Source organism: Erinaceus europaeus, chromosome 16 (assembly GCF_950295315.1).
Source record: "Erinaceus europaeus chromosome 16, mEriEur2.1, whole genome shotgun sequence".
Classification (NCBI taxonomy): domain Eukaryota; kingdom Metazoa; phylum Chordata; class Mammalia; order Eulipotyphla; family Erinaceidae; genus Erinaceus; species Erinaceus europaeus.
The window spans coordinates 60,170,870-60,196,780 of NC_080177.1; the positions used below are offsets into that span (position 1 = coordinate 60,170,870).

A 25,911-nucleotide genomic window follows, 5' to 3' on the forward strand; every position below is an offset into this window, starting at 1 on the left:
AGCTTATGTTCACACGTACCCATAAACTACTGCAAAATATATACCTGAAAGCAGAAGTACACTAGAGTTTGCAGTGAGTACCTCCCTAACACTTCCTCTCCACTATTCCAAGCTTGGGATCCATGATTGCTCAACAAATTGTTTGGCTTCGTATGTTAACTCTCTTTTCAATCACCAGGTTCCAGATGCCACCAGGATGCTGGCCAGGCTTCCCTGGATTGAAGACCCCACCAATGTGTCCTGGAGCTCAGCTTCCCCAGAGAAACACCTTACTAGGGAAAGATAGAGGCAGACTGGGAGTATGGACCGACCAGTCAACGCCCATGTTCAGCGGGGAAGCAATTACAGAAGCCAGACCTTCTACCTTCTGCAACCCTCATCGACCCTGGGTCCATGCTCCCAGAGGGCTAGAGAATGGGAAAGCTATCATGGGAGGGGGTGGGTTATGGAGATTGGGTGGTGGGAATTGTGTGGAGTTGTACCCCTCCTACCTTATGTTTTTGTTCATTAATCCTTTCTTAAATAAAAAATAAAAAAAAAAAGAATAGCTTGGGAGTCAGTGAGGGAAGTATAACAGGAAATAGGTGAGGAGGGAAAAAAAAACTAGTATATCCACAGGCCCTTTGGAATATAACTAAAATATGCCTACTAGCTATCTACAGAATGGAGGACCTCCCCCCAACTCTTCATCTGCACTATTCCAGCCTTGTATGGAGTTGTACCCCTCTTATCCTATGGTTTTGTCAGTGTTTCCTTTTTATAAAGAAAGAAAGAAAGAAAGGAAGGAAGGAAGGAAGGAAGGGAGGGAGGAAGGAAAGAAGGAAGGAAGTTAATTATCTTTTAAAAGTTTAATTGGGAGATTAATGTTTACAGGCAACAGTTAATACAATAGTTTGTACATGCATAAAATTTCCCAGTTTTCCATATAACAATACAATCCCTACAAGGTCCTCTGCCTTTATGTTCCAGGACCTGAACCCTCCTTCCAAGCCACCCCAGAGTCTTATACTTTGATGCAATGTACCAACTCCAGTCCAAGCCCTGCTTACTGTTTTCCTTTCTGATCTTATTTTTTCAATTTTTTTCTATGAGTGATCCCATATTCATCCTTCTGTTTCTGAGTTATCTCACTTAACATGATTCCTTCAAGCTCCATCAAAGAGTAGTATTTTAATAGCTGAGTAGTATTCCATTGTGTATGTAGACCACAACTTCCTCAGCCACTCATCTGTTGTTGAACACCTCAGTTGCTTCCAGGTTTTTACAAATTGTGTTGCTGTGAACATAGGTATACACAGATCTTTTTGGATGGGTATGCTTGGCTCCTTAGGATATATACCCAGAAGAGGAATTGCAGGATCATAGGGTACTAGCCTTCTAGCCTTCTGAGAGATCTCCAGACTTGTTCTCCACAGGGGTTGGACCAATTTACATTCCCACCAGCAGTGCAGGAGGGTTCCTTTGTCCCCACAACCTCTCCACCATTTGTTGCTGCTACCTTTTCTGGTGTATGACATTCTCACAGGAGTGAAGTGGTGTCTCGTTGTTGTCTTTATTAGCATTTCTCTGACAATCAATGCCTTGGAGCATTTTTTTCGTATGTTTGTCAGCATTTCAGGTCTCTTCTATGGTGAATAATCTGTTCATATCTTCTTCCCATTTTTGGATGGGGTCATTTGTTTTCTTGTTGCTGAGTTTGGTGAGTTCTTATATATTTTGGTTATTAGCCTCTTGTTTGATATATGGCATGTAAAGATCTTCTCCCACTCTGTGGGAGTTCCCTTTGTTTGGGTGGTGGTTTCTTTTGCTGTGCAGCTTTTTAATTTGATATAGCCCCATTGCTTTGTTTTCTTTGCAACTGGATTCATATCATTGAAGATGCTTCTAAATTTTACATGGATAAGAGTTCTGCCAGTATTTTCCAGTATGTATTTGATAGTTTCTGGTCTAAGTAATCATCTTTACTTATTACTCAATGGTACACATCAGGTCTTCAGTAGTTGTTAAATAATAGTATCCATAATTTCAGAAGTGAAATTTAAGATTATTACAACATCTAGAGAAAAAACCTGTATATCACATCCCCTGACAATTTACAAATCAGAGAGAAAGACGTCTCTGTGTTATCTCTATTCTATTCCAACCAATACATAAGTCATGGAGAAAATTCATCCCCCAAAAGTTGATTGTTGGGCAAAAACAAGGCTTTTCTTTAGAAGATCACCATTTTTAAGAAGGTCTTTTCACTGTGGCTCTCTACGGCAGAGATCACCAGCAAAGGGGATAAGATACACACAAGTACAGTTCCCTGAAATTCCTTATGGCCAGCTGGAAAGAGTTCTGCAATTTACAAGGTGAGAATACAGAGGTCACAAACACTGGCTACCTAAATTTCAATGCAAGGCAATTGCATTTTTAGAAGCTGTTTCCTCAGCTGCACTAGTCACATGTCAAGTGCTCAGCAGGTTGATGTGATTAGTGGTTCCTCTATTGGACAGTGAAATGTAGAATATTCCATAATCATAGAAAGTTCCAGTGGCTAGCACTGGATTGGGATAGGAGTCCAGCACATGGATGCCAAGTCAGGGACTCTATATTCTGGTTTGGAGGACAGGAGTGCACATTGACTACAAAGGGCCATGTCACTCAATTTCCAAATAGAAGAAAAACTTGGTTCATAGTGTGGTTTTTCAATACAATAAACATTCTAGAATTAAAGTGCCTTTTATGTTCCATGCCCTCTGGGACCTCAAAAACTAAATGTGTGTTTTCTGTAAAATATTAAATCAAGAGAAATTAAGACAGCACACTTAATGTGAAATAAAGTTCATATACTCCTGTTTAAACACATATTAGAATTTCTGTCAGAACAATGCCAGTGAAAAGTTGACATTCTAATTAATACAATTTACATTATAATAAAGCACTGAATATCTTTATCTTGCTATTATGAAATGCCCTCTTTTTTCTTTAAAAAAAAGAAAGAAAGAAAAAGGGAGAAACATTAAAGTTCTCTTCAACAAGGAACTGAGCACTATGGGCAGTTATTTAAATTCCATGTATGAGGAAGGAGGTTAGGTCACTGACATTCACACACCATCAGCCTAGACCTCTGAAAAACAAGGTGATACACCTATCCTCTACTCCACAAGGCTAAGTGTATGCAACAAAATAATGGTGAGGCTGTTTTTTGTCTTGCAATGATATAAAACACACTACAAGGTATAATCAACAACAAAAAATTAAAATATCATTTCTCTCTTCCTTTCCCCTCTTCACTCTCTCAGTGTCACCGGAAACAGTTCTAGAGCCCTGTGAACTTGCACTCAGATGGGACCCATCTGATGTTTATCCAATCCAAATTCTGAGTGTGTTAGAGGGGCAGAAAATCAGCCCCACAGTTGGGTACCCAAGGATTGGTGTTCATTGCCTTTGTCAGTTTTATGCTATCAGTGAAAGGAATAAAGATGAGATTCGTAAAGCTTGAATTTTCATTTCCTTTGACAACGTGCTTTTTCTTCATGCTTTATCACACTCCACTACTTGGTTTCCACCCCTTCATAATTGATATCAGCTATTTGAAGCATTCAGTAAAAACCTCATGAGGTTCATCAAATGTCCCCCAGTCTATAATTCTTCCTTCTAACATATTCAGAAGCATATTCATCCAAGTGTTTTCTACTTCCTCTACATGGTTCTCCCTGTGCACAGGGATGAGTATAATGACAACTGTATTAATTATATGCTGAAAAACCCACATAGCAGCAAAAATGATGGAAATCATCATTTTAAATATTTTATTAAAATAACCCAGTGTAGGAGAGATAAAGTAGATCCTCTTGATAATGAGAGGTTCATTAATTTTACAAGAATTCTAGAAAGCTTAGGATGGTCATCAAAATTATCTCTACTATTTATTTTTTGAAGAAGTGAATAACCTTCAATTATTGATGTCTATTGAAAGTGTGTGTATGTGTGTGTGTGTGCGTGTGCGTGTGCGTGTGCGTGTGTGTGTGTGTAGGGACAAAGAGGAAGACAGTGAAAGAGACCATAGCATCAAAGTTCCCTTCCATGCAGTGGGGACCAATCTCAAACTTGGCTCATACACATGGCAAAACAGTATGTTATCCAAATAAGCTGTTTCGCTGGGTTCTCCTAAGATGTTTAAGAATTATTTCTTTTTAAAGATGACTTTTTTTTTCTTTGCCTCCAAGGAAATTGCTGGGGCTCGGTGCCTGCACTACGAATCCACTGCTCCTGGAGGGTATTTTTTCCATTTTGTTGCCCTTGTTGTTATTATTGTTGTAAATATTGCTATCATTGTTGTTGGATAGAACAACAATGAGAAAGAACAACAAGAGAGAAATCGAGAGAGAAGGGGAAGACAGAGAGGGGAAGAGAAAGATAGACACCTGCAGACCTGCTTCACCGCTGGTGGCGAGCCAAAGGCTTGAACCTGGATCCTTCACACCATATGCGCTTAAACTACTGTGCTATCGCCTGGCCCCCAAGATGACTTCTTATATTATTAATTTTCATGAGAAAGAGAGACAAAGACCAGAGCAATGCTCAGTTCTGGTAGACAGTAATATCGGGGATTAAACCCAAGCTTTCTGAGGTCTTAGCCATAAAAGTCTCCTGTGCTACTACTGCTGTGACATCTCTCGAACTCCCAAGATAGTTTTAGACAAATACTTCCCTTTCTGGAGAAAAAAATTAAAATCAGCTTGACCTGTAGAAAAATTGAGGTTCATATAAAAACGTATACATTTTCAGTTTCTGTATTTGCCCAATTAAAACATGGTTTCATTATTATATATAGCTTTTGATAAATAAATTATGTTCTCCATAAATACACAAGCAGCACATTCAAATCCTCTTTGCTAAGAGTGAGAACAATATAATCTTGCCTACCAAGTGTGTCTCCAGGTACAGTTTAAGACTATCCGTCTCAGCCTTAGGGGGCGTCCAGTTCTCGGTAGTTTCCATGGCTTCATTTAACCATTGAATGAATTCATCCAGCTTGTTCACAAACCCCTTGTAACAAAAGAAGAAAGTGGAGAAAGGACAAGAAAAGCATGTTAGTAGGTTTTTTTTTTTTTAAAAAAAAAGCTGATCTTGAAAGTTCTAAAAGTCACCAACGGCAAACTTGAAATCACTGCACTCCCATCTCAGTTCCACAGTTGCACAAAATTTCTGTTACTGCTATAAAAAATAAATAAAAATAAAAATAAAGAAAGAAAAGAAAGACAGAGACCAGAAATCGTCCAAGGTATCGTGGATTTTTTCCCCCTTAAGGACAATTTTCTGATACATTTGGATTGGTTTGTAGGGTATCACTATAAAGGTAATCACAAAGCAGTGAAACATTTCTGGGGTCCAACCAGTGGCTAGAGAGAGGGAGAGAGTCAGAGAACACTTTATTGAGAAGACTATGAATTTGAGTTGCCTTGAATGAATTAGAAATTTACTTTTAGGGGCCAGGCAGTGGCGCACCTGGTTAAGCACTCATGTTACAGTGCACAAGGACATAGTTCAAGCCCCTGGTCCGTGCCTGCAGGGGGAAGGCTTCATGAGTGAAGCAATGCTGCAGGTGTTCTCTGACTCTCTCCCTATCTTCCCCCTCCTCTCAATTTTTCTCTAGCTAGTAAATAAGTAAATAAATAAAATATTTTTAAAAAGAAATTTACTTTTAAACCATGCACTTGTTTAAAGGGAGTTGGTTGAGTTCTTCTGACAGTTAAGATGTGGCACTCGGGCGGTGGCGCAGTGGGTTAAGCGCATGTGGCGCAAAGTGCAAGGACCAGCATAAGGATCCAGTTCGAGTCCCCGGCGCCCCACCTGCAGGGGAGTCACTTCACAGGCAGTGAAGCAGGTCTGCAGGTGTCTGTCTTTCTCTGCCCCTCTCTGTCTTCCCCTCCTCTCTCTATTTCTCTCTGTTCCGTCCAACAACAAGAAAACAACAAGGGCAACAAAAGGGAATAAATAAATATTTAAAAAAAGAACTGAAACACATGAACTTGCAACAAAAAAGTAGCCAACCTATATCTAAATCCTCAAGAGAATTATGGTGATTATTTTTGGGGGAAGGGGGCTGAAAGCACAGAACTTTTTGTGGGAATAGTATGGAACTATACCTTTATTATCTTATAATCTTGTAAATCATTATTAAATCACTAGTAAAAATATATTTTTTTAAAATGTCTGTGCTTGAGTCAAGGTTCAAAGAATCCAGAAAAGATAAAGGAGGTGAGATAAAAATATAAACATCGGACTCTGGGTGTACCTCAGACATAAAGAAATATTCTCAACTAGGTCACACATATTACCATAACTTTTCAATTTTTCAAATAGTAGTTATAAAATTTTATTGACCATTTGAATGAACACATCTGTAGAAATGGAAAACATTTTGAAGAAATGCAAAGCAGTTAGGTACCATAGAGAAGGTCTGCTTTCCATATCCAGGTAAACATCACCACCTTGAGGTCAATTTGAGCAATTGCAAGTTTCCATATTTCACATTAGTAAAGATAGCTTGGGGTGCTGTTTTTCTATTAAGGTGAGCCAGTTCTTTATACTTGGCTTTTGATCAATTTTGATTAATATTTGGTCCTTTTTTGACTAATAACTTCTCAACTCTGAACATTGGTGATGCTTGGGATCAAAACTGGGCCCTCACAGAGTCCCCCACCTGATTTTGTTTTTTCTTTGTTGTTCTCATGAGATATAGGAAGATCCAACTCGGGACTTCACCCGTGTAAGTTACTCACTCTACCACTGAGTCACCTTTGCGGCCCTGAAAATTTATTTTATTAAAACTCTTTTTGAAAATACACCTTAATTGGGGAGTTTTGTTTAAAAAAAAAAAAAGGCTATGTTATGGTGAGGTTGCCTTACAAGCACATGAACTAGGCATAAGCTCTGGTATCACATACGAGCAAAATGCCACCAGGGGAAGCTCTGGTGTTGTGGAGTCTTTCCCCATCTCTATGAAAGAGGCAAAATTTAAAACAACAATAAGGTTGGTAAGAAAAGAGAGGGGAGTGAAGGGAAAGGAAAAGAGGAAGGAAGAAAGGGAAAAGAGGAGTTAGAGGAGTGGGGTTGTAGCTCCATGATAATATACATGTGTCACATGTATAGGGCACTAGGTTCACTTGTAAGCAAACAACAAAAAGGAATCTGTCAGAGAAATTATCATTAGACACTAAAACCCGTACAAATGCAACTGGCTGGGCTAAGCTGTGGAGCACCTGGTTAAGCACTCACATTGTAGTGTGCAAGGACCCAGGTTCAAGCTCCTGGTCCCCACCTGCTGGGGGAAAGCTGCCTCATGAGTGGTGATGCAGAGCTACGGGTATCTCTCTGTCTCTGTCTCCTCCTCCCCTCTCAGTTTCTCTCTGTATTTATCCAGTAGTAAATAAAAATATAAAACAAAAACAAAAAATGCAATCGGCTGAACTGTAAATTATAAAGTAGTTAAACATGCCTCTAGTCTAACACTAAAATAATTACACTACTAAAGCTCTCTTTGTTCCTCATTCAGAAGATTTTCTTTTAGGTGACATAAAAATGGGTCTAGGGGTCGGGCGGTGGCAAAGTGGGTTAAGCGCATGTGGCGCAAAGCGCAGGGACCTGCATAAGGATCCCGGTTGAGCCCCCAGCTCCCCACCTGCAGAGGAGTCGCTTCACAGGCGGTGAAGCAGGTCTGCAGGTGTCTATCTTTCTCTCCCCTTCTCTATCTTCCCCTCCTCTCTCCATTTCTCTCTGTCCTATCCAACAACGAACAACATCAACAATGGCAATAATAATAACCACAAAGAGGCTACAACAGCTCTGAGCCCAGCAATAACCCTGAAGGAAAAAAAAATGGGTCCAACAGGAAAGGTTTCATGAATTTCACTCAATAAATTTCCATATATTTGACAGCCACTTTGCTTTTCACTTTCTGCCAATTACTTAACTCTCTTAATGCAGAATTCCAAACTGATTTCTCAGTAGTTTCCTGCCCCTTCAAAATGTCCTTCCTCCAAATCCCATTTTCGTTTTTTTCTTTTTTCTTTAATCCCACCACCAAAAGACTGTGTCCCTCCCCCCACCTCCGCCCCATGATGCCAAACATCCACTCTCATGCTCAACCCAGGGTTTTTACTTTGGTGCCCTACTCCAAATTCAGTCAAAGCCTGCTTTGAGTTTCCCTAAGTGAGCAAAGTCAGAAAGATAAAGACGAGTATGGGATGATCCCACTCATAAACAGAAGTTGAGAAAGACAAACAGAGAGGGAAACTCAAATCCCACTTTCTAATAGCCTTTGTAGGACTCAGAATTAGAAATTCATAACATTTTTATGTTTACTACAGCTATGCAGATGCATACAGTAAATATGTGACCAGAACTACAGCTAGAGTCTATTATAACTCTAATTGATATTACTACAATTAAAATCTGTTTTTTTTTAAAAAGGAGTTTAAGTCAAATGGACATATAGAATTTCTGTATAACATGACCAGAGTACCCGAGTCTAGAAGGTTGATAGCTTCAGCTGAACATAGTAATTTGTGGTATTGATGGTATCAGATAGTATCTGCTAATGAATTTGGGTTGTGGTATCTTTGTGTGTAATTTGGTTTGGGAAGAAAAGTTGGGAAATACTTTATTTTGAACACATATATATGAATATAAGAAGACAAATAGAAATAACAATGTTATTTAAAATATAATCTTTTTGTCTCCAAAAGAAAACCAAGACAGAAAAAGAAAACAAAAGAATATGATTGCATGGATATCTCATCACAAAATTAGGTTGTCAGAAAAGCCATGATGCATTTTTGCAGAGAAAAACAGAAAAAGGAAAAAAAAAAAAAAAGCTATGCCATGACTTCTGACAGCCCAATAGTTTAGTTTTAGTCAAAGAGTGTTAAAAACGTGTCAGATTTCCTAAAAAGAGCTATGGTTACAGTTAGTTGAAATCCATGAGATACAGATTAAGCAAAATCCAAGAATCACTCTGGTAGAAAGAAAAATCAAGATTGTCAGAAAAATAAAGGAAAAAGAGGTCCTTTCAGGGCCTCAAACTATTTCCTTTGAATTATGTTTAGCTTTCATCAATTTTTCATTTATTACATATACTCTTATTCCTTTTCTTGACAGTGTTAAAAAGTGTCATCAGTCACAATAGAATCCCAAAGAACCCCTGTGTTCTTAACTTGTAATAAGACCCAAGCACTCCTTCCTCTTAGAAATTTCGCATATCCTCCTATTCCTATAGAATAAGCAGAAATTATAAAAACAAGTGAGTGTGTGTTCTATCCAATTCTTGATACCTTCGTCATCTGCCATTTCTCCACCTCTCCCAAACCCTTTTATCTGTGTATTGTCACAAGTGTTCTGTGTAGCAGAAAATATACTATGGACTATTCTTATTGGATTGTCAGAAAAATCATGATGTATTTTTTCCCATGTTTTTCAAAGGTCATTTATTTATTGAATATATAAAGAACAAAGATAAATCAATGATCTATTGCTCATATTGTTCGATAACCTTTTGCCATCTTTCAGTGAGCTCCATAATTCCTTGTTCATAGAAAGGCCTGTCTTTGTTGGTGAAAAACTGAACAAGATACTGATTTACAACCTCATCTGAATTGAATGTTATATCCCGCAAGGAGTTTTGGAGAGCGGAACAAGTGGATGTCTGACAGTGCAAGGTCAGGCAAGTATGGTAGGTGTGGGAACACGTTGCATCTGAGCTCTAATAATTTTTGACGGGTGATCACACTTGTATGTGGTTCGAGTTGTCCTAGTGGAATATAATTCCTTATGAGTAAAGAACTCTCGATGTTTCTGGATGATGGATTCAGTCAAGCAGTCCAACTGATAACAGTACACATTTGAACTGAATCTTTGTTTGGTTCCTTGGTAGGAGTTTAAAAAACACAACACCTTTAAAATCCTACGAGACTGGGAGTGTAACCTTCCTCTAATGACTGTCTGCTTTCGGTATCACTTGAGGTGAATTGTGCTGGGACCAAGACTGTTTACACACCACACTGTTGGAAACAACTCACTTCTCACCACCAGTTATCAACTGCTTAAAAAAAAAAAAGAAAAAAAAGAGGGGGTTGGGTGGTAGTGCAGCAGGTTAAGCACAAGGACCTGCAAAAGGATCCTGGTTCGAGCCCCTTGGCTCCCCACGTGCAGGAGAGTCACTTCACAGGTGGTGAAGCAGGTCTGCAGGTGTCTGACTTTCTCTTCCCCTCTATGTCTTCCTCTCCTCTCTCCATTTCTCTCTGTCCTATCCAACAACAAACGACATCAATAATAACAATAATAATCACAACAAGGCTACAACAAGGGCAACAAAAGGGAGAAAAGATGGCCTCCAGGAGCAGTGGATTTCATGGTGCAGGCACTGAGCCCCAGCAATAACCCTGGAAGCAAAAAAGGAAAAAAAAAAAGATTGTTTTCCTCACATTTAATAAGCATATTGCAGATGTTCATACGTGCCATAAAACGAAATTCTTTTGAGTTTATGAGGAAGCCAAATATTGAGCTTCTTTATGTATCCCAGCTTCTTCAAGTGGTCGTGAACATTTGATTGACAGATGTTCAATGTTTCTACAGTCTGCCATGTTATGTAATGTGAGTTTGTCTTGATCAGTGCCTTAATTTTGTCACCAACCTCGGTGGGCTTCCCTGACTGAAGGGCATCACTGAGATCAAAGGCACTGGCATGGAATTTCATGAGCCATCATCGGTGGCACTGACATTTTTATAGAGCCCTGTCACCATAAACTTCACACAAGTTTTCACAAGCTTGAGGTGTGTTCTCCCCTTTCCAGAACTATTATAAAATGGTAAAGTATGGCAAAAATAAGACTTTCCACTTGTAAAATCTCCACAACTCAACCAAATCACTCAACTTTTTTTAGATAAAGCTACAACTGTCACCTGTCAAATGACATAATTACAAAAATGTGAATGACTCTAGTAATTTCAAAAATGAACTATCACTATTTATTGCAAAAAGTGCCTTGTGACTTTTCCAACAACCCAATATATCATGAGATGCTCTTCTCAGAAAGGCTAAGTTTCACTGAATGACGTGCAAAACTTAGAATACTTTTTGCTCATTTTTCAGAAGCTCTACTAAAGGCAGTATGGCTTGTATAAATGAAAAGGAGACTGACATAAGTAAAAAAAAATGGAGGAAAACACAAATTATCATTTATTTTATAATATAGGTCAAATCCCAGTATAGCAAATGTTAATCACTCATTCACTCATTGAGTAAATATTATGTGCCTACTTTTTGTGATCACACTCCTGGGCTCTACTGGGATTAAAAAACAGGTATCACTGTGGTGAAAATTCCAGCAAAACACAAAACAAGTCTAAATAATGACTTGCTGAATTAAAGGAATTTTAAGAATTTTATTAAAGTTTATAATCATTAATTTTGCAATGTATTCTGCCTATATCAGAATTTGCCTTATACCAGATTTTGCTCTTATTCTTAGTATTTGACATATCTGCTTTCATTTTTCTAATATTCAGAATTCACATTTACTAACCTAGAAGGTCAACAATGACTATATAAATTAGATGTTCTTTATTACACAATCCAGTACTGCCATCAGTAAGATGCACTTTTTTAATTCCATAAATCCAATATGGGCTCAAATATAACAAATGCCCTTCAAGGTCCTAACAAGTGGGAGAAAGTTTAAGATTGCCAGGCAAAGAAGGGACTACAAAAGCTGAAAAGTGGCAAGAGAAAAATTTGCTTAATGATGGACATTTTGGTCAATATCAGGCCACCTTAACACATGGGGTCCTAGTCAGGGAATCTTAAGATTCCCTCACAGATACTATAAACCTAGACCTCTAAAGGATCCCTCTGTTGGCCATTACTGGTTCCTTTCATAATTGGGCCTTTTGGAATATACCTAAAATAGACCTACTAGCTTTTTGCAAAATGGAGACCCCCCCAATCTTCATGTGCAATATTCCAGCCTTTAGGTTCATGATTAGTCAACAATTTGTTCTGCCTTATATGTTAACTCTTTTCAGCCACCAGGTTCCAGATGCTAACATGAAGCCAACCTGAGTTGCCCACCAAACGACCTGAGCAAACGACCCCACCATGTGTCCTGGTTCCCCACCTCCCCAGAGCCCTGCCCCACTAGGGAAAGAGAGAGACAATGCCCACATTCAGCAGAGAAGCAATTACAGAAGCCAGACTTTCCTCCTTCTGCACCCTATAATGACCCTGGGTCCATACTCCCAGAGGGATCAAGAATAGAAAAGCTTCCAAGGGAGAAGATGGGACAGGGAGTTCTGGTGGTGGGAATTGTGTGAAATTGTACCTCTCTCATTCTATGGTCTTGTTAATATTTCCATTTTACAAATTAAAAAAATTAAAGCACACACACACACACACACACACACACACACACAGAATATGTCCTCATTAGTACTTTTGTGGGCATCTTCAGGACCTTATCCTCACTATAAACTAGTAATGGTAGGGATTGTTCCACTCTCTAAAGGGAGGTTGGATCATCCTACCCTGCCACTCAAGGAAGACTGGTCCTGTATGTGAGCAGCCTTGAATGTTCCCAGATGTGACCATGAACTGTGAGCTTGGACTGACAGGGATTTGGAGGTTACACAGGCTCGTGTGCTAAATATGAATATACATAGGTCTTGGGTGAGATCTATGTGGTAAACAGTTAATTATATTTACATTTTATTCAGATATTGGAGCCACTCTCCCCTAACCTAGCTCTCAAATTTCATTCTCCACTCTGACACCAAACTCCCAGTTATTTTTTTCTTTTTGTCTGTACATATGTATCTCTCCTGTTTTCCACACAACAATCTAACCCCCACCCTGTCCTCCTCTGCCAATATGTTCCAGGACCTGAAGCCCCGGGCACCGCACCCCACCCCAAAGTCTCTTACTTTGGTGCAATACACTAACTCCAGTCCAAGTTCTGCTTTGTGTTTTTCCTTTTGTTCTTATTTTTCAACTTCTGTCTATGAGTGAGATCATCCCATATTCATCCTTCTCTTTCTGGCTTATCTCACTTAACATGATTCTTTTAAGCTCCATTCAAGATGAGGTGAAGAAGGTAAATTCACCATTTAAAATTTTCTTTATTGGGGGGAGTAATGGTTTATAGTCAATAGTAAAATACAGTAGTCTGTACATGTGTAACATTCTCAGTTTTCTACATAGCAATCCAAAACCCTCTAGGTCCTCCTCTGTCATCATATTTCAGGACCTGAATCACCTCCTCACCCTACAGAGTCTTTTACTTTGGTGTAATACACCAAACCGCCTTCAAGTTCTACTTTGTATTTTCTTATTTTTCAACTTCTTTTTTATATTATTATTAGTAATTTAATAATGGTCAATAAGATTGTGAGATAATGAGGGTACAATTCAAACAGTTCTCATCACCAGAGTGCCATATCCTATCCCTGCTATTGGAAGGTTCCCTATTCTTTATCACTCTGGAATGATGGACCCAGGATCATTATACGGTGCAGAAGGTGGGAAGTCTGGCTTCTGTAATTGCTTTTCTGCTGGACATGAGTGTTGACAGGTAGATCCATATACCCAGTCTATCTCTACCTTTCCCTAGTGGGGTAGGGATCTGGGAGGTGGAGTTCCAGGACACATTGGTGAGGTCATCTGCCCAGGAAAGGCAGGTTGACTTCATGGTAGTTTTTTTCAACTTCTATGAGTGAGATCATCCCATATTGATCCTCTTTTTATGACTTATCTCACTTAACATGATTCCTTCAAGCTCCATCCAAGATGAAGTAAAGAAAATGAAATCACTATTTTTAATAGCTGAGTAGAATTCCATACAACTTACTCAGCCACTCACCAGATAATATTTCTAGCCTACTTTCTTGTAATCTATTAAGCTCAAACATAGATTACTTAAGTCCTGGGATCTTAGAAACATACCTAACATACACTTCCTAGCATCTTTCCACCCTAAGTTCCCTATTTTCATAGGCTGTAATCCTACTCTTTGGTCACTGTATATTAAACATTATATTTGCTTTTTATCTTACTGCCTTTAAGCCACCAAGTTTCAGATGCTACTATGATGCCATCCTGACCTTCCTGGGCAAATGACCTCAGTTACATGTCCCAGAAACACACTTCTCCAGAGCCCTACCCTACTAGGGAAAGACAGAAACAGACTGTAAATATAGATTAAGCAGCCAACATCTGTATCCAGCAAAGAAGCAGTCCAGAAGCTAGAACTTCTTCCTTCTGCACCACAAAAAGAATTTTAGTCCATACCCCCAGAAAAAAAATGTTAGGGGAAGATGACCAAAGGACTCTGAATTCCAGTTCCACTATGACCTGGAATTTTTGTAACCAGGAACCTTTGTTTTTAACTCATTACCGAGATGAAACAGAATTTGGATAACACCTGAGGAAGTTAGGCTCTGTTTCCCTTACTTAATAGGAAAGAGGAAAAAGGATTCACACTTGGAAGTTATGATAGGTTTAGGTATGCCTTAGAAAGGAAACAAAGGTTTATGATTGGTCAACAATTTTTTTGGCTTTGTATGTTAACTCTCTTTTCAGCCATCAGGTTCCAGATGCTAGCATGATGCCAACCAGACTTCCCTGGACAGACAACCCCACCAATGTGTCCTGGAGCTCCGATTCCCCAGAAAACCACCCCACTAGGGAAAGAGAGAGGCAGGGTGGGAGTATGAATTGAACTGTCAACACCCATATTCAGCGAGGAAGCAATTACAGAAGCCAGACTTTCCACCTTCTGCATCCCACAATGACCCTGGGTCCATACTCCCAGAGAGATCAAGAATAAGGAAGCTATTGGGGAGGAAATGGGATATGGAATTCTGGTGGTAGGAATTGCGTGGAGTTGTATCCCTCTTATCCTATGGTTTATGTCAGTGTTTCCTTTTTCTAAATAAAATAATAATAATAAAAGAAAAATAAAGGAAACAAACAAGTGGCCTTAGAAGTAAATAATGGGGAGTTGGGCGGTAGTGCAGTGGGTTAAGTGCACACGGCGCGAAATGCAAGGACCAGCATAAGGATCCTGGTTCAAGCCCCCAGCTCCCCACCTGCAGGGGAGTCGCTTTACAAGCGTTGAAGCAGGTCTGCAGATGTCTTTCTCTCCCCCTCTCTGTCTTCCCCTCCTCTCTCCATTTCTCTCTGTCCTATCCAACAATGATGACAACAACAGCAATAATAACCACAACAATAAAAAACAACAAGGGTAACAAAAAAATAAAAATAAGAAGTAAATAATGGGCATCAACTTCCACATGGGGTCATCACCTTTGCTTGAATGGCCCACATGCTTCTCTGGTACATACCTTTTCATTCTCCTGATTAGAGTTTAAAATATCTGGGAAGAAAACCCCAACCTCACGAGGAATACAAATAGAGTAAGCAAGGAGGAGGGGGCTTTAAAAATGGAATAAAAATTATTCATTTGAGTCTTATAGACACACACAAAAAGAAGTCATGGGACATATACTCAATGGAGTACTACTCAGCAGTTAAAAAGAGACTATAGTGAATCCTTTGGGACAAAATGAATGGAACTGGAAATGATTATGTTTAGTGGTGTAAGTGAGGAAGTGATGGACAACTACCAGATGACTTCATTCACATGTGGAATATAGGGAACTTGGAAAAAATATATATATATATGTAGTCAGCCCATATCTGTAACCTTGAGAGAACTATGGTACTTACCGCTAAAGGGAGGGGGGGGGGCACAGAACTTTGGTGGTGGGAGTGGTATAGAATTATATCCCCTATTATCTTATAATACTGCATATCACTGATAAAAATATAGTAAAAAAAGCACCTTTTACATATATTCATCTCACTGTTAAAAGGTAAATGACAAATCCTTGAAAGGTCATATTTTAGAAACTGATATTCAAATTCCTACCAATGTTTCTGTGGTCTCTCTCTTATTATATTCTACCTTCTGCCACTGTTGTCCTTTCTACCATTACCTTTCTCTGTCTCCCTAACAAGCCTTCCAGAAACACACTGAAAGTGATCCATTCCATTGGTCTCACTCCATCTAGACATTCTCCTTACCTGCTTCCTTTTGGATGGATCTCTTACCTTCCTTTTGGATGGATCTTCTTCCTTTTGGATGGATCTGACACAGGTTCTAGGAATCTAAAAAACTCTTGTTCTGACTCAAGCCAAGATTCAATACCCAGAAGAAATCAAACTTAAAGGAGGAAATGAAATAGTGCTCAGTCCTATTACCACCAGTCCACAGCATGCTTGACTTAAAATTTAATATATATATATTCAAAAAAGGAAACACTGACAAACTATAGGATAAGAGGGGTACAACTCCGCACAGTTCCCACCACCAGAATTCCATATCCCATCCCATCCCGATAGCTTTCCTATTCTTTATCACTCTGGGAGTATAGACCCAAGGTCATTGTGGGGTGCAGAAGGTGAAAGGTTTGGCTTCTGTAATTGCTTCCCCGCTGAACATGGGCGTTGACAGGTCGATCCATACTCCCAACCTGTCTCTCTCTTTCCCTAGTGGGGTGAAGCTCTGGGAAAGCTGGGCTCCAGGACACATTGGTGGGGTTGTCTGTCCAGGGAAGTCTGTTTGGCATCATGCTAGCATCTGGAATCTGGTGGCTGAAAAGAGAGTTAACATATAAAGCCAAACAAGTTGTTAACTAAACATGAACCTAAAGGCTGGAATAGTGCAGATAAAGAGTTGGGGGGCAGTCTCCATTTTGTAGATAGCTAGTAGGCATATTTTAGTTATATTCCAACGGGCCTGTAACTATACTATTTTTTCCCCCTGAGATTGAAATCTGATGTGCAGGTGGATCCAAGTTATTGTCTGGGGAGATTGTGTCATGGCTGCATAAAGGACCAGAAAGCTGGATCAGGGAAGAGAGTAGTTCCCAAATATGGGAAAGGTGTATAAATACTGTTGACTGTAAACCCCATAGATTTGATCTGATCTGGGGTCCATATTCAGCTTAGGATCCTGCTTGACTTAAATTCTTCACAGTTATAACACATATTTTTATTTACCATATGTCTGCAATACTATACTTTGAATTCAGTTTCACACCTCTATAAGTGCATAAAATTTGCCACACCTACTACCAAAGTCCCAGTACCACAACACTATCAAAATGGTCCTTCTATCCATTCTCTCATGTCCCTCTCCCCCTTTCCCAGTGGTAACCACCATAGTTTCAAAAGAGTCTAAGAGTTATTTTCATTGTATCTTGTGAGTTCTTCTGGTTTTACTGGAATCATCTATATTTTGAAAGTGCGTTAATGAGGTGTTTTAAAATTTTTTTAATTATCTTGATTGATTTGTTGGCTAGAAACAGTCAGAAATAGAGAGGGGGAGATAGAGGAGAGAGACAGAGAGACACCTGCAGTACTGCTTCACCACTGCAGGTGGAGACTGGGGGCTCAAACTCGCATCCTTGTGCATTGTAATATGTGCGTTCAACCAGGTGTGCCACCACCCGGCCCCAATGAGGTCTTTTTTTTAAATCTTATTTTTACACTTTCTAAAGCATAAATAGCTTTATAAACTATGAAACATAATGAAAGTATAAGAAAATGTACACTTACATACTTATAGAAAATTGGTTGCTTGAGCACTTGGATGGTTAACATATATTTGAAAAATATATTTGCAAGGAGAATTTACAGTTAAGTATTGCGAACAGCTTCATTCTCATGACAGATTAAGAATACTCATTATTATTAATTCCTTTTCCCTCATTGTATTCAATAGAAAAGATAAATTGAGAGGGGATGGGGATATAGAGAGGGAGAGAGAAAGACAGACACCTGCAGACTTGCTTCACAGCTTGTGAAGCGTCTCCCCTGCAGGTGGGGAGCAGGGGTTCCAACTTGGATCCTTGTATGTGTCCTTGCACTTAGTACTATGTATGCTTAACTGGGTGTGCGCCACTGCCTGGCCCCTTCCCTTTATTTTCACACCTATTTCTCTCCTACAACAAACTTTGCTTAGTTTAATAAAAATGGAGGATGTGGTGGTTGGGTGGTGGGTGGAGAATGAATACTTCTGCCCTCTAGAAAGGCCGTGTTGTAGCCCTGATAAAGGACTAGCATTCCTTGTGCCACCTATGGAAGCAGGAAGCAGTGATAAAGCAAGAAAGGAGACAAGATCCCTGTATTGTGGAGCTGAAAGCAGCCTAAGTATAGCTTTTCATAGAACTATATGACTTCCAAAGCAAATTAAAACTGAAAACTACTTCTCTGAAACAGGAACAAATTGTCACCATGACTCTGAACCGCTGTAGATTATGGTCATATTTCAGTTGAGGAAGCAGAGTCAGAGAAGGTGAGTGACTTGGGCAGTGTCATAGAGTTGGGTGTTGACCTCCCCATCTTATTCCAAAGTCTATTTCTCTCACAGAAACAAACTGTTCTCTACAGTGTTTCTGGGGACATATCAGACCCATATGAAGAAGCAACTTTTCTTCCAGACTTACTCAAGGTACTGAGGTAAAATTATCTCAGCTCTATGTCCTTCACATCCACTATTTTTTGTTTATTTTTCTGAAAAGGAATCCATGATGAGACTTTTAAGAAAACATATATTAAGAAAGAAAAAGAAACATACATTTTATGAACAATCAAAGATCACTGTAAAGTTCATTTCTAATTTACTGCTAGCCCCTCCATTTTACAGAGCAGATGGCTGAGGTGCAGAGAGGTGAGACGACCTGCCTAAGTCACACACCTAGCACTCTCTAGCACTAAGTCCTGGTAAAAATCAGGAGACAGAAAATACTGAAATGAGGATTAATCTTGGAGATTGGGGTGGTGGTGGTGTAGGGGTTAAGCATATACTAAAACTAGGCAGGAAAATCTCATAATGAAGGACTGAATCAGTGTGAACAAAGTCAAGACGATGGTTACTGCAATCAGACAATACTGAACTTGATTATGGATTCATCCAGCTCTTACAAACAACTTAAACTAAATTAGCTATTTCATATCTCCTACCTTTGCTTTGTCTGTTTATTTATTCTTTTTCCCATCAGGGTTACTGCTGTGGCTCAATGCCTACATGGCAACTCTGTAGCTATCAGTGGCCATTTTTCCTTTATTTTATTTGATACAAAGAAAAATTGAGAGGAAAAGAATGAGGGGAGGGGAGAGAGACAGCTGCATCACTGCTCCACCAAGCATGAAAGCTTACCTCCTGCAAGTGGGGACCAATGGCTTGATCCAGGTCCTCATACATGGTAAAGTGTGCACTCTACCAGGTGTGCTACCGCCCGCCCCAATTTCTTCATTTATAACAGAGGAGCACTAACCTCCATCTTAGGGTTCTATGAGGATTTCAAAGGAAATATATTTTAAAACTAGGACTTGGTAAATTATTTTAAAAATCGTTCCTAATCAACAAATCCCAATTCACTCTTTTATTTCATTCACTCCATGATGTCTGATTATTCACTAAGTATACAACACCGCACAAGGTACCGCAGGGAGATGACTGGTTAAAGTCCCCTGGCAGCTATAAGCCTAGAGGTGACAGTTATTGCTCTGGGCACTCAAAGGAGGGCATCACAGCACTGTGGATGGGACAATATCTCAACTTGCAAGTTCAGCAAGGATTTCTCGGTTTGATCCACCACAGGCCTAAAAGAAAGCTCATTTCTCTATGAATGCTCACAGATTAAGAAAAATCTGATTTTATTTTTAAAAATGGTACATGTATTTGAAGGTAGTCTTTAAATCAGCAGTGGTCAAGCAGAAGATAATCACAATTTTCTCTTCCTTCTGATACAAGGTGGGAGACAGAGACAGGGAGAGAGACAGAGAGAAGAGACACCTGCAGTGCCGCTTCATTAATCATCAAGTTTTCTTTTCCTCTGAACTGGTGTTAAACCTGGGTAACATGTGCACTCTACTAGGTACACAATCATCCAGCCCCATATAAGCACACTTTCCCCCTACCTTAAGGAAGCTTTATTTGGGATCTGACAGTAAAATCAGGAAGCCATTTAGAAGCAAATAATGCACTGAAATGCTACTATATATTTACCAAAGCATGCATTTGTATTAGGAATTAGTATAGATTACTCCTATGACTGATTTAGATTTTTACACAATAGCACTCAGATGTAGTTCGCTTTCCCAAACAACTAATGTGCCACCAAGAACCAGAAGTTCAAAATAAAATTCTAGGGCTTTAAAAGTAATGCTTTCAGCTCTTGTACCTTATATGCTTACCCACATTTCTACCTACAAAACTCAACATTAACCCTATTCTGTAAGATTTTCCTACCAGGAGTCAGTAGGTGGCTAACTAAGTAGTGTACACATATAAAATGGGAGACCCACTTTGAGCCCCAAGCCACTGTGTAAGCGTGTCTACAGGAGGGAAGCTTTATGAGTGGTGTTGTGGTGATTCTGTCTTTCTTTCCTGCCATCTCTCTGTCTCTCGCCTTCCATGTAAAGGAAAGGAAAGAAAAGAAATGGTCACCAGGAGCAAAGGACTCACAAGCACTGAGCCCCAGCAAATCCCCTATTGGGGTAGAGTGGTGAGAGGAGGAGAATGCTTTTCCTACTTTCTGTTTTATAGAGGAGGAAACTGAAGCATAAACAAGTTCAAGAACTTATGCTGCCTGAGCATTCTAAGTAGTCTGACACGACCCAACTATGATCATTATAGCTGCCTGAGCATTCTAAGTAGTCTGACATGACCCAACTATGATCATTTCTTCAGATGAGACCTTGCTTCAAGCATCCCTAATCCGCTACGGATAGTAGAACAGCAATTCAACTCTTCTGCACCTGTCTCTAAATTCCAAATGAGAACCTAAGCTGTTCCTATTTTAGAATTGGAAATTATTATATTTTAATGGCTAATTATAGGTTCTTAATTTCCAATAGTATAAATAACAATATTTAATATGTGGGAGCTATCAGCTATTACTCTAATAACTTATGTAGTCTTTTAATCCTCACAAATTTTCAGATTATCTAAAGTGGCTGATCCATTGAGGAATTATATAATTTATTCAATGCCATTAAGCCATTAAATAACTACTAAATAGCTTTGTCCTAGAGTCCAAATTCTGAACTATTTTTTAAATTTTTTATTTATAAAAAGGAAATACTGACAAAAACCATAGGATAAGAGGGGTACAGTACAACTCCACACAATTCTGAACTATTAAACATATTATTTTCCTAGGCAGATTATTCTCAGAAGGTTCACAGAGAAAAAACAAAGACCAGTAAGATCCAGTGCTATCCACTCTTAGTTCCTATTGATATAGTCAGAACCTTAACCCTTACCACATAATCCATGCCCAGAGAGATACCTCTGTTTTAAACAATTCTCTCTATACTCTGTGCTTTCTTCTGTCCTTTCCCCTGCTTTTCTACTGTTTCTCTCTTGCCTTTTGCTTTTCTTATATCATCATTCTCCTCCCCTCTTTTGTTCTCCACTCTCTCTAGAGCACAGTGCAACTCTGGTTACTGGTGGGACCAGGGAACAAATATGGAGTCTCTCATTCAAGTCCTGTGCACTAACTCTACAGCCTAATCAATCACTTTTAGTAAACAACATTTCCAAACATGTCCATAGCTTAATGAAAAGGGCTGGTTCCTTGACACTGAAGTGCAGAGCTGAAAACCTTGTTATAAATCTGTGTTTAGATTAGCTCTAAATACTTTCCTGATTAGTAACGCCTCCTTGCAAATCAAATATCTGCAACAAGAACATGCATAGCTAGATGAGAGTGTTTGTGGAATGCTAAAGTTATTTGAAAGATTATTTCTGATTGTTCAGGTTATTTGTTTATTTATTAGTGTGAATCCAGGTTCACATACATGCATGGTTTTAGTGGTCTTGAGCCAACTCATTCACTCAGATAGAGAGCAACATCACCTCACTGAAGCTTCTCCCAGTATTATGGCACCTGCCATCTGATGCTGTGGTTTGAAGGTGTGCCACACACATGATAAGACACTACCCTATGCAATGGGCTATCTCTCATCAAAATTTCCCATAGGAAACACATGTCTCGTTAGCAATAACAAAGCTACTATTTCTTTTAAAATAATTTTATATGGAGAGTTATCATTCCAAATTCCAAACAAAATGGCCAACTTTCTACCAGAGAACTGCAGGGTGAAAAGTCAATAAAATAATAACTTATTCATAGCTACTATACTATTTTGGATCCAAGAAGTTAGAAAGCAGTATTATTTAAATACATCAGCTTGAAAAGAGTTCTCATGCAGATTGGAAGTACAGAGCCAGTTTTCAAAGGGCTCTGAAGTCCCTTGTGGTTCAATGTACCTGTTTTACAAGTGAAGAAATTGAGACTTAGAACGATTAAGAAATAAACTAATCCTGGAACCGAACCCCATCTCTCCAGAGCCCTGCCCCACTAAAGAAAATAGAGACGGGCCCCACTAAAGAAAATAGAGACGGGGGGGGGTAGGGTCGGGCGGTGGCGCAGTGGGTTAAGCGCATGTGGCAAAGCAAAGGGACGGGCTTAAGGATCCCGGTTCGAGCCCCCAGCTCCCCACCTGCAGGGGAGTCGCTTCACAGGCGGTGAAGCAGGTCTGCAGGTGTCTATCTTTCTCTCCCCCTCTCTGTCTTCCCCTTCTCTCTGCATTTCTCTCTGTCCTATCCAACAATGAACAACATCAACAATGGCAATGATAATAACCACAACGAGGCTACAACAACAAGGGCAACAAAAAGGGGGAAAAAATGGCCTCCAGGAGTGGTGAATTCATGATGCAGGCACCGAGCCCAGCAATAACCCTGGAGGAAAAAAAAGAAAGAAAGAAAGAAAGAAAGAAAGAAAGAAAGAAAGAAAGAAAGAAAGAAAGAAAGAAAGAAAGAAAATAGAGACAGGCTGGGAGTATAGATCGAGCTTCCAACACCCATGTTCAGAGGAGAAGCAATTACAGAAGCCAGACCTTCCACCTTCTGTACCCCATAATGACCCCATAATGACCCCATGCTCCCAGAGGGATAAAGAATAGGAAAGCTTTCAAGGGAGGGGATGGGATATGGAACTCTGGTAGTGGGAATTGTGTGGAATTGTACCCCTCTTATCTTATGATCTTGTTGATTTTTTAAAAATTTTTTTATAAAAAGGAAACACTGCCAAAAACCATAGGATAAGAGGGATACAACTCCACACAATTCCCACCACCAGAACTCTGTATATCCTCCCAATAGCTTCCCTATTATAGATCCCTCTGGGAGTATGGACCCAGGGTCATTATGGGGAGCAGAAGGTGGAAGGTCTGGCTTCTGTACTTGCTTCCCTGCTGAACATGGGTACTGACAGGTCAATCCATACTCCCAGCCTGTCTCTCTCTTGCCCTAGCATGGCAAAGCTCTGGGGAATGGGAGCTCCAGGACACATTGGTGGAGTCATCTGCCCAGAGGAGTCCAGTTGGCATCATAGTAGCATCTGGAACCTGGTGGCTGAAAAAAGTTAACATATAAAGCAGAATAAATTGTTGAGTAATCATGTACCTAAAAACTGGAATATTGCAGATGAAGATTGGGGGATCTCCGTTTTGTAGATAGTAGGCCTATTTTAGTTATAATCCAAAGGGCCCATGAGTATATTCATTTTGTTTGTTTGTTTGTTTGTTTTATCCTGACATCTGATATGTAGGTGGACCCAAGTTATTGTCTTGGGAGATGATTTGTCATGGCTGGAAAAAGGGTAGAAAGCTGGATCAGGGAAGAGAGTAGCTCCCAAATATGGGAAAGGTGTATAAATATTGTTGACTGTAAACCCCATTGATTTGATTGTAATGATATTTTTACTTTATAAATAAATTTTAAAAAGAAAAAAAAAGCATCCAAGATAAAAAAAAAAAAGTAAGTAAGAAAGAAACTAGTAACACCAGATATATCTGACTAATAGCCAGCTGGTATACGAATTAGAACAACTGAAGTATTCTAGCTTCAAATACAGAATAGCTCTACTTGTTTATTTTAAAGTTTCCAAAGATGTGCTTTCAATAAGATTTCTAGATTTAAAATTAAAAGGATGAAACTTGATTTTTTTTAAATAATATAAAATTTCAGAGTACTACTGGTTTGGCTAAGTGTCTACATGATCTAGATTGAGTAGTATTAGATGAAATGAAGTAAGATCAAAGTGTCTTTGTTTTTAAACTCTGTATTTGTATGCACATAGATGCAATGTGAATAACAATTCATTTATTCAAAAATTATTTACTGAGAGATCAAATGCACCTATACATGAACCAAATTCTTCTGTGATAATTAAAAGCATGGTGATAGAAAAATATGTCTTTATTGAACAGCTTGGCAGTCCTCTTTTAGTCTTAGAACTCCTTTAGACTGTAAGGGATTATGGGGGGGGGGGCGCATAGAGTTCTTGTTTCTGTTGGTCATAATTATCACTACTAATTTTTGAAATTTAAAAATATTTATTAATTCACAAATTAAAATAATAATTTATGACATGTTAACATAACACATTTTTATAAACATTAACTAAGCTTTAAATAATAGTGAAGTGATGTGATATTATGTTCTTTGGCACAAAATGGATAGAATTAGAGGTGAGTATGCTTATGGAAATAACTAAGGAGGTGAAAGACAGGCAGTTTTGCTTATATGTGGAATATAGAGAACTGAAATGGATAAACTTGTAAAAAGTAGTCAACCTGTCTTTAAAACTTTGTGAGAACTATGGTGGTTATTGGTTTGAGGGGGGTGGCAACACATAATTTCAGTGGTAGATGTGATATGAAATGACACCCCTATAATCTTATAATCTTGTATGACACTATCAAATACTAATAAAAATAAAATAGTGAAGTATAGTATTTGTGTAGCATCATAAATGCTGTTAATGTCTGGTTTAGTAGAAGACAACATCTGGGAAGACAGGCAGTGGTACACCTGGTAGAGAGCACATGTTTCAATGCTCAAGGAACTAGGTTCAACTCTACCTGAAGGGCAAATCTTCACAAGTGGTGAAGCAGGACTACAAGTGTCTTTCTCTTCCCCTTCTCTATTTATCTCTGTCTCTATCCAAAGTAAATAAATAAATAAATAAATAAATAAATAAATATTTTTAAAAGAAGACCATAGCTGAATTCCCACTTCTACTTCTGCATTTAACCTATTGCCAATATCATATGTCATGCTGCATCTAGAACACTCACTGGTCTGGGAGGTGGTGCAGTGGATAAAGCACTGGAGTCTCAATCATGAGGTCCTGAGTTTGATCCCTGGCAGCACATGTAGCAGAATGATGTCTGGTTCTTTTTCTCTCTCCTCCTATCTTTCTCATGAATAAATTAATAAAATCTTTTAAGAAAAGAACATTCTACTATACATAGAATGAGAAGGAAAAGGATAAATATCATTTTAGTATTTATGGTTTACTGAACTCTAATTGAAAAATAACAGTAAAATAGGTGTAGATGTATAAAACACTGAGTCAGCTTAGATACATATTGTAAAATGATCACAATTAATCGGTAAGCATCCATAATTGTATTGTTAAGATTCTTTTTGCTTGTGATAAAAATATTTAAGACTAATCTACTCTCTGAGCAACTTTCAAATAGACAATATTATAAACTACAGTAACCTAAATTACAGGCCTAGGATTTATTTTCTAACTGAAAGTTTATATAACAGTTTAGTAATAATGTAAAAAGATTCAGACCTTATGAACCCATTAACAGGATCTTAGAACACCTCTTCTCCAGAGCTACCTGCACTGCAACCTGAAAACCTCTGTTTTAGATTACCCTAAACTCCCAAATGCTCACAAGCTACTGAAAATGTATCTAGCTCAGTATTGGGG

At 38.9% G+C, this 25,911-nt stretch overlaps 1 protein-coding gene across 2 annotated transcripts in view; it reads right to left on the reverse strand.

The window, feature by feature from the left end:
- The window catches only part of AKAP6 (A-kinase anchoring protein 6), a 524,830-nt gene that overhangs the window by 260,637 nt on the left and 238,282 nt on the right, over positions 1-25,911 (reverse strand). For both annotated transcript variants that reach the window (XM_060175194.1, XM_007516826.3), the window contains exon 5: positions 4,915-5,037. In XM_060175194.1, the coding sequence (XP_060031177.1) occupies positions 4,915-5,037 (123 nt within the window). The remainder of the gene's footprint in view (positions 1-4,914; positions 5,038-25,911) is intronic.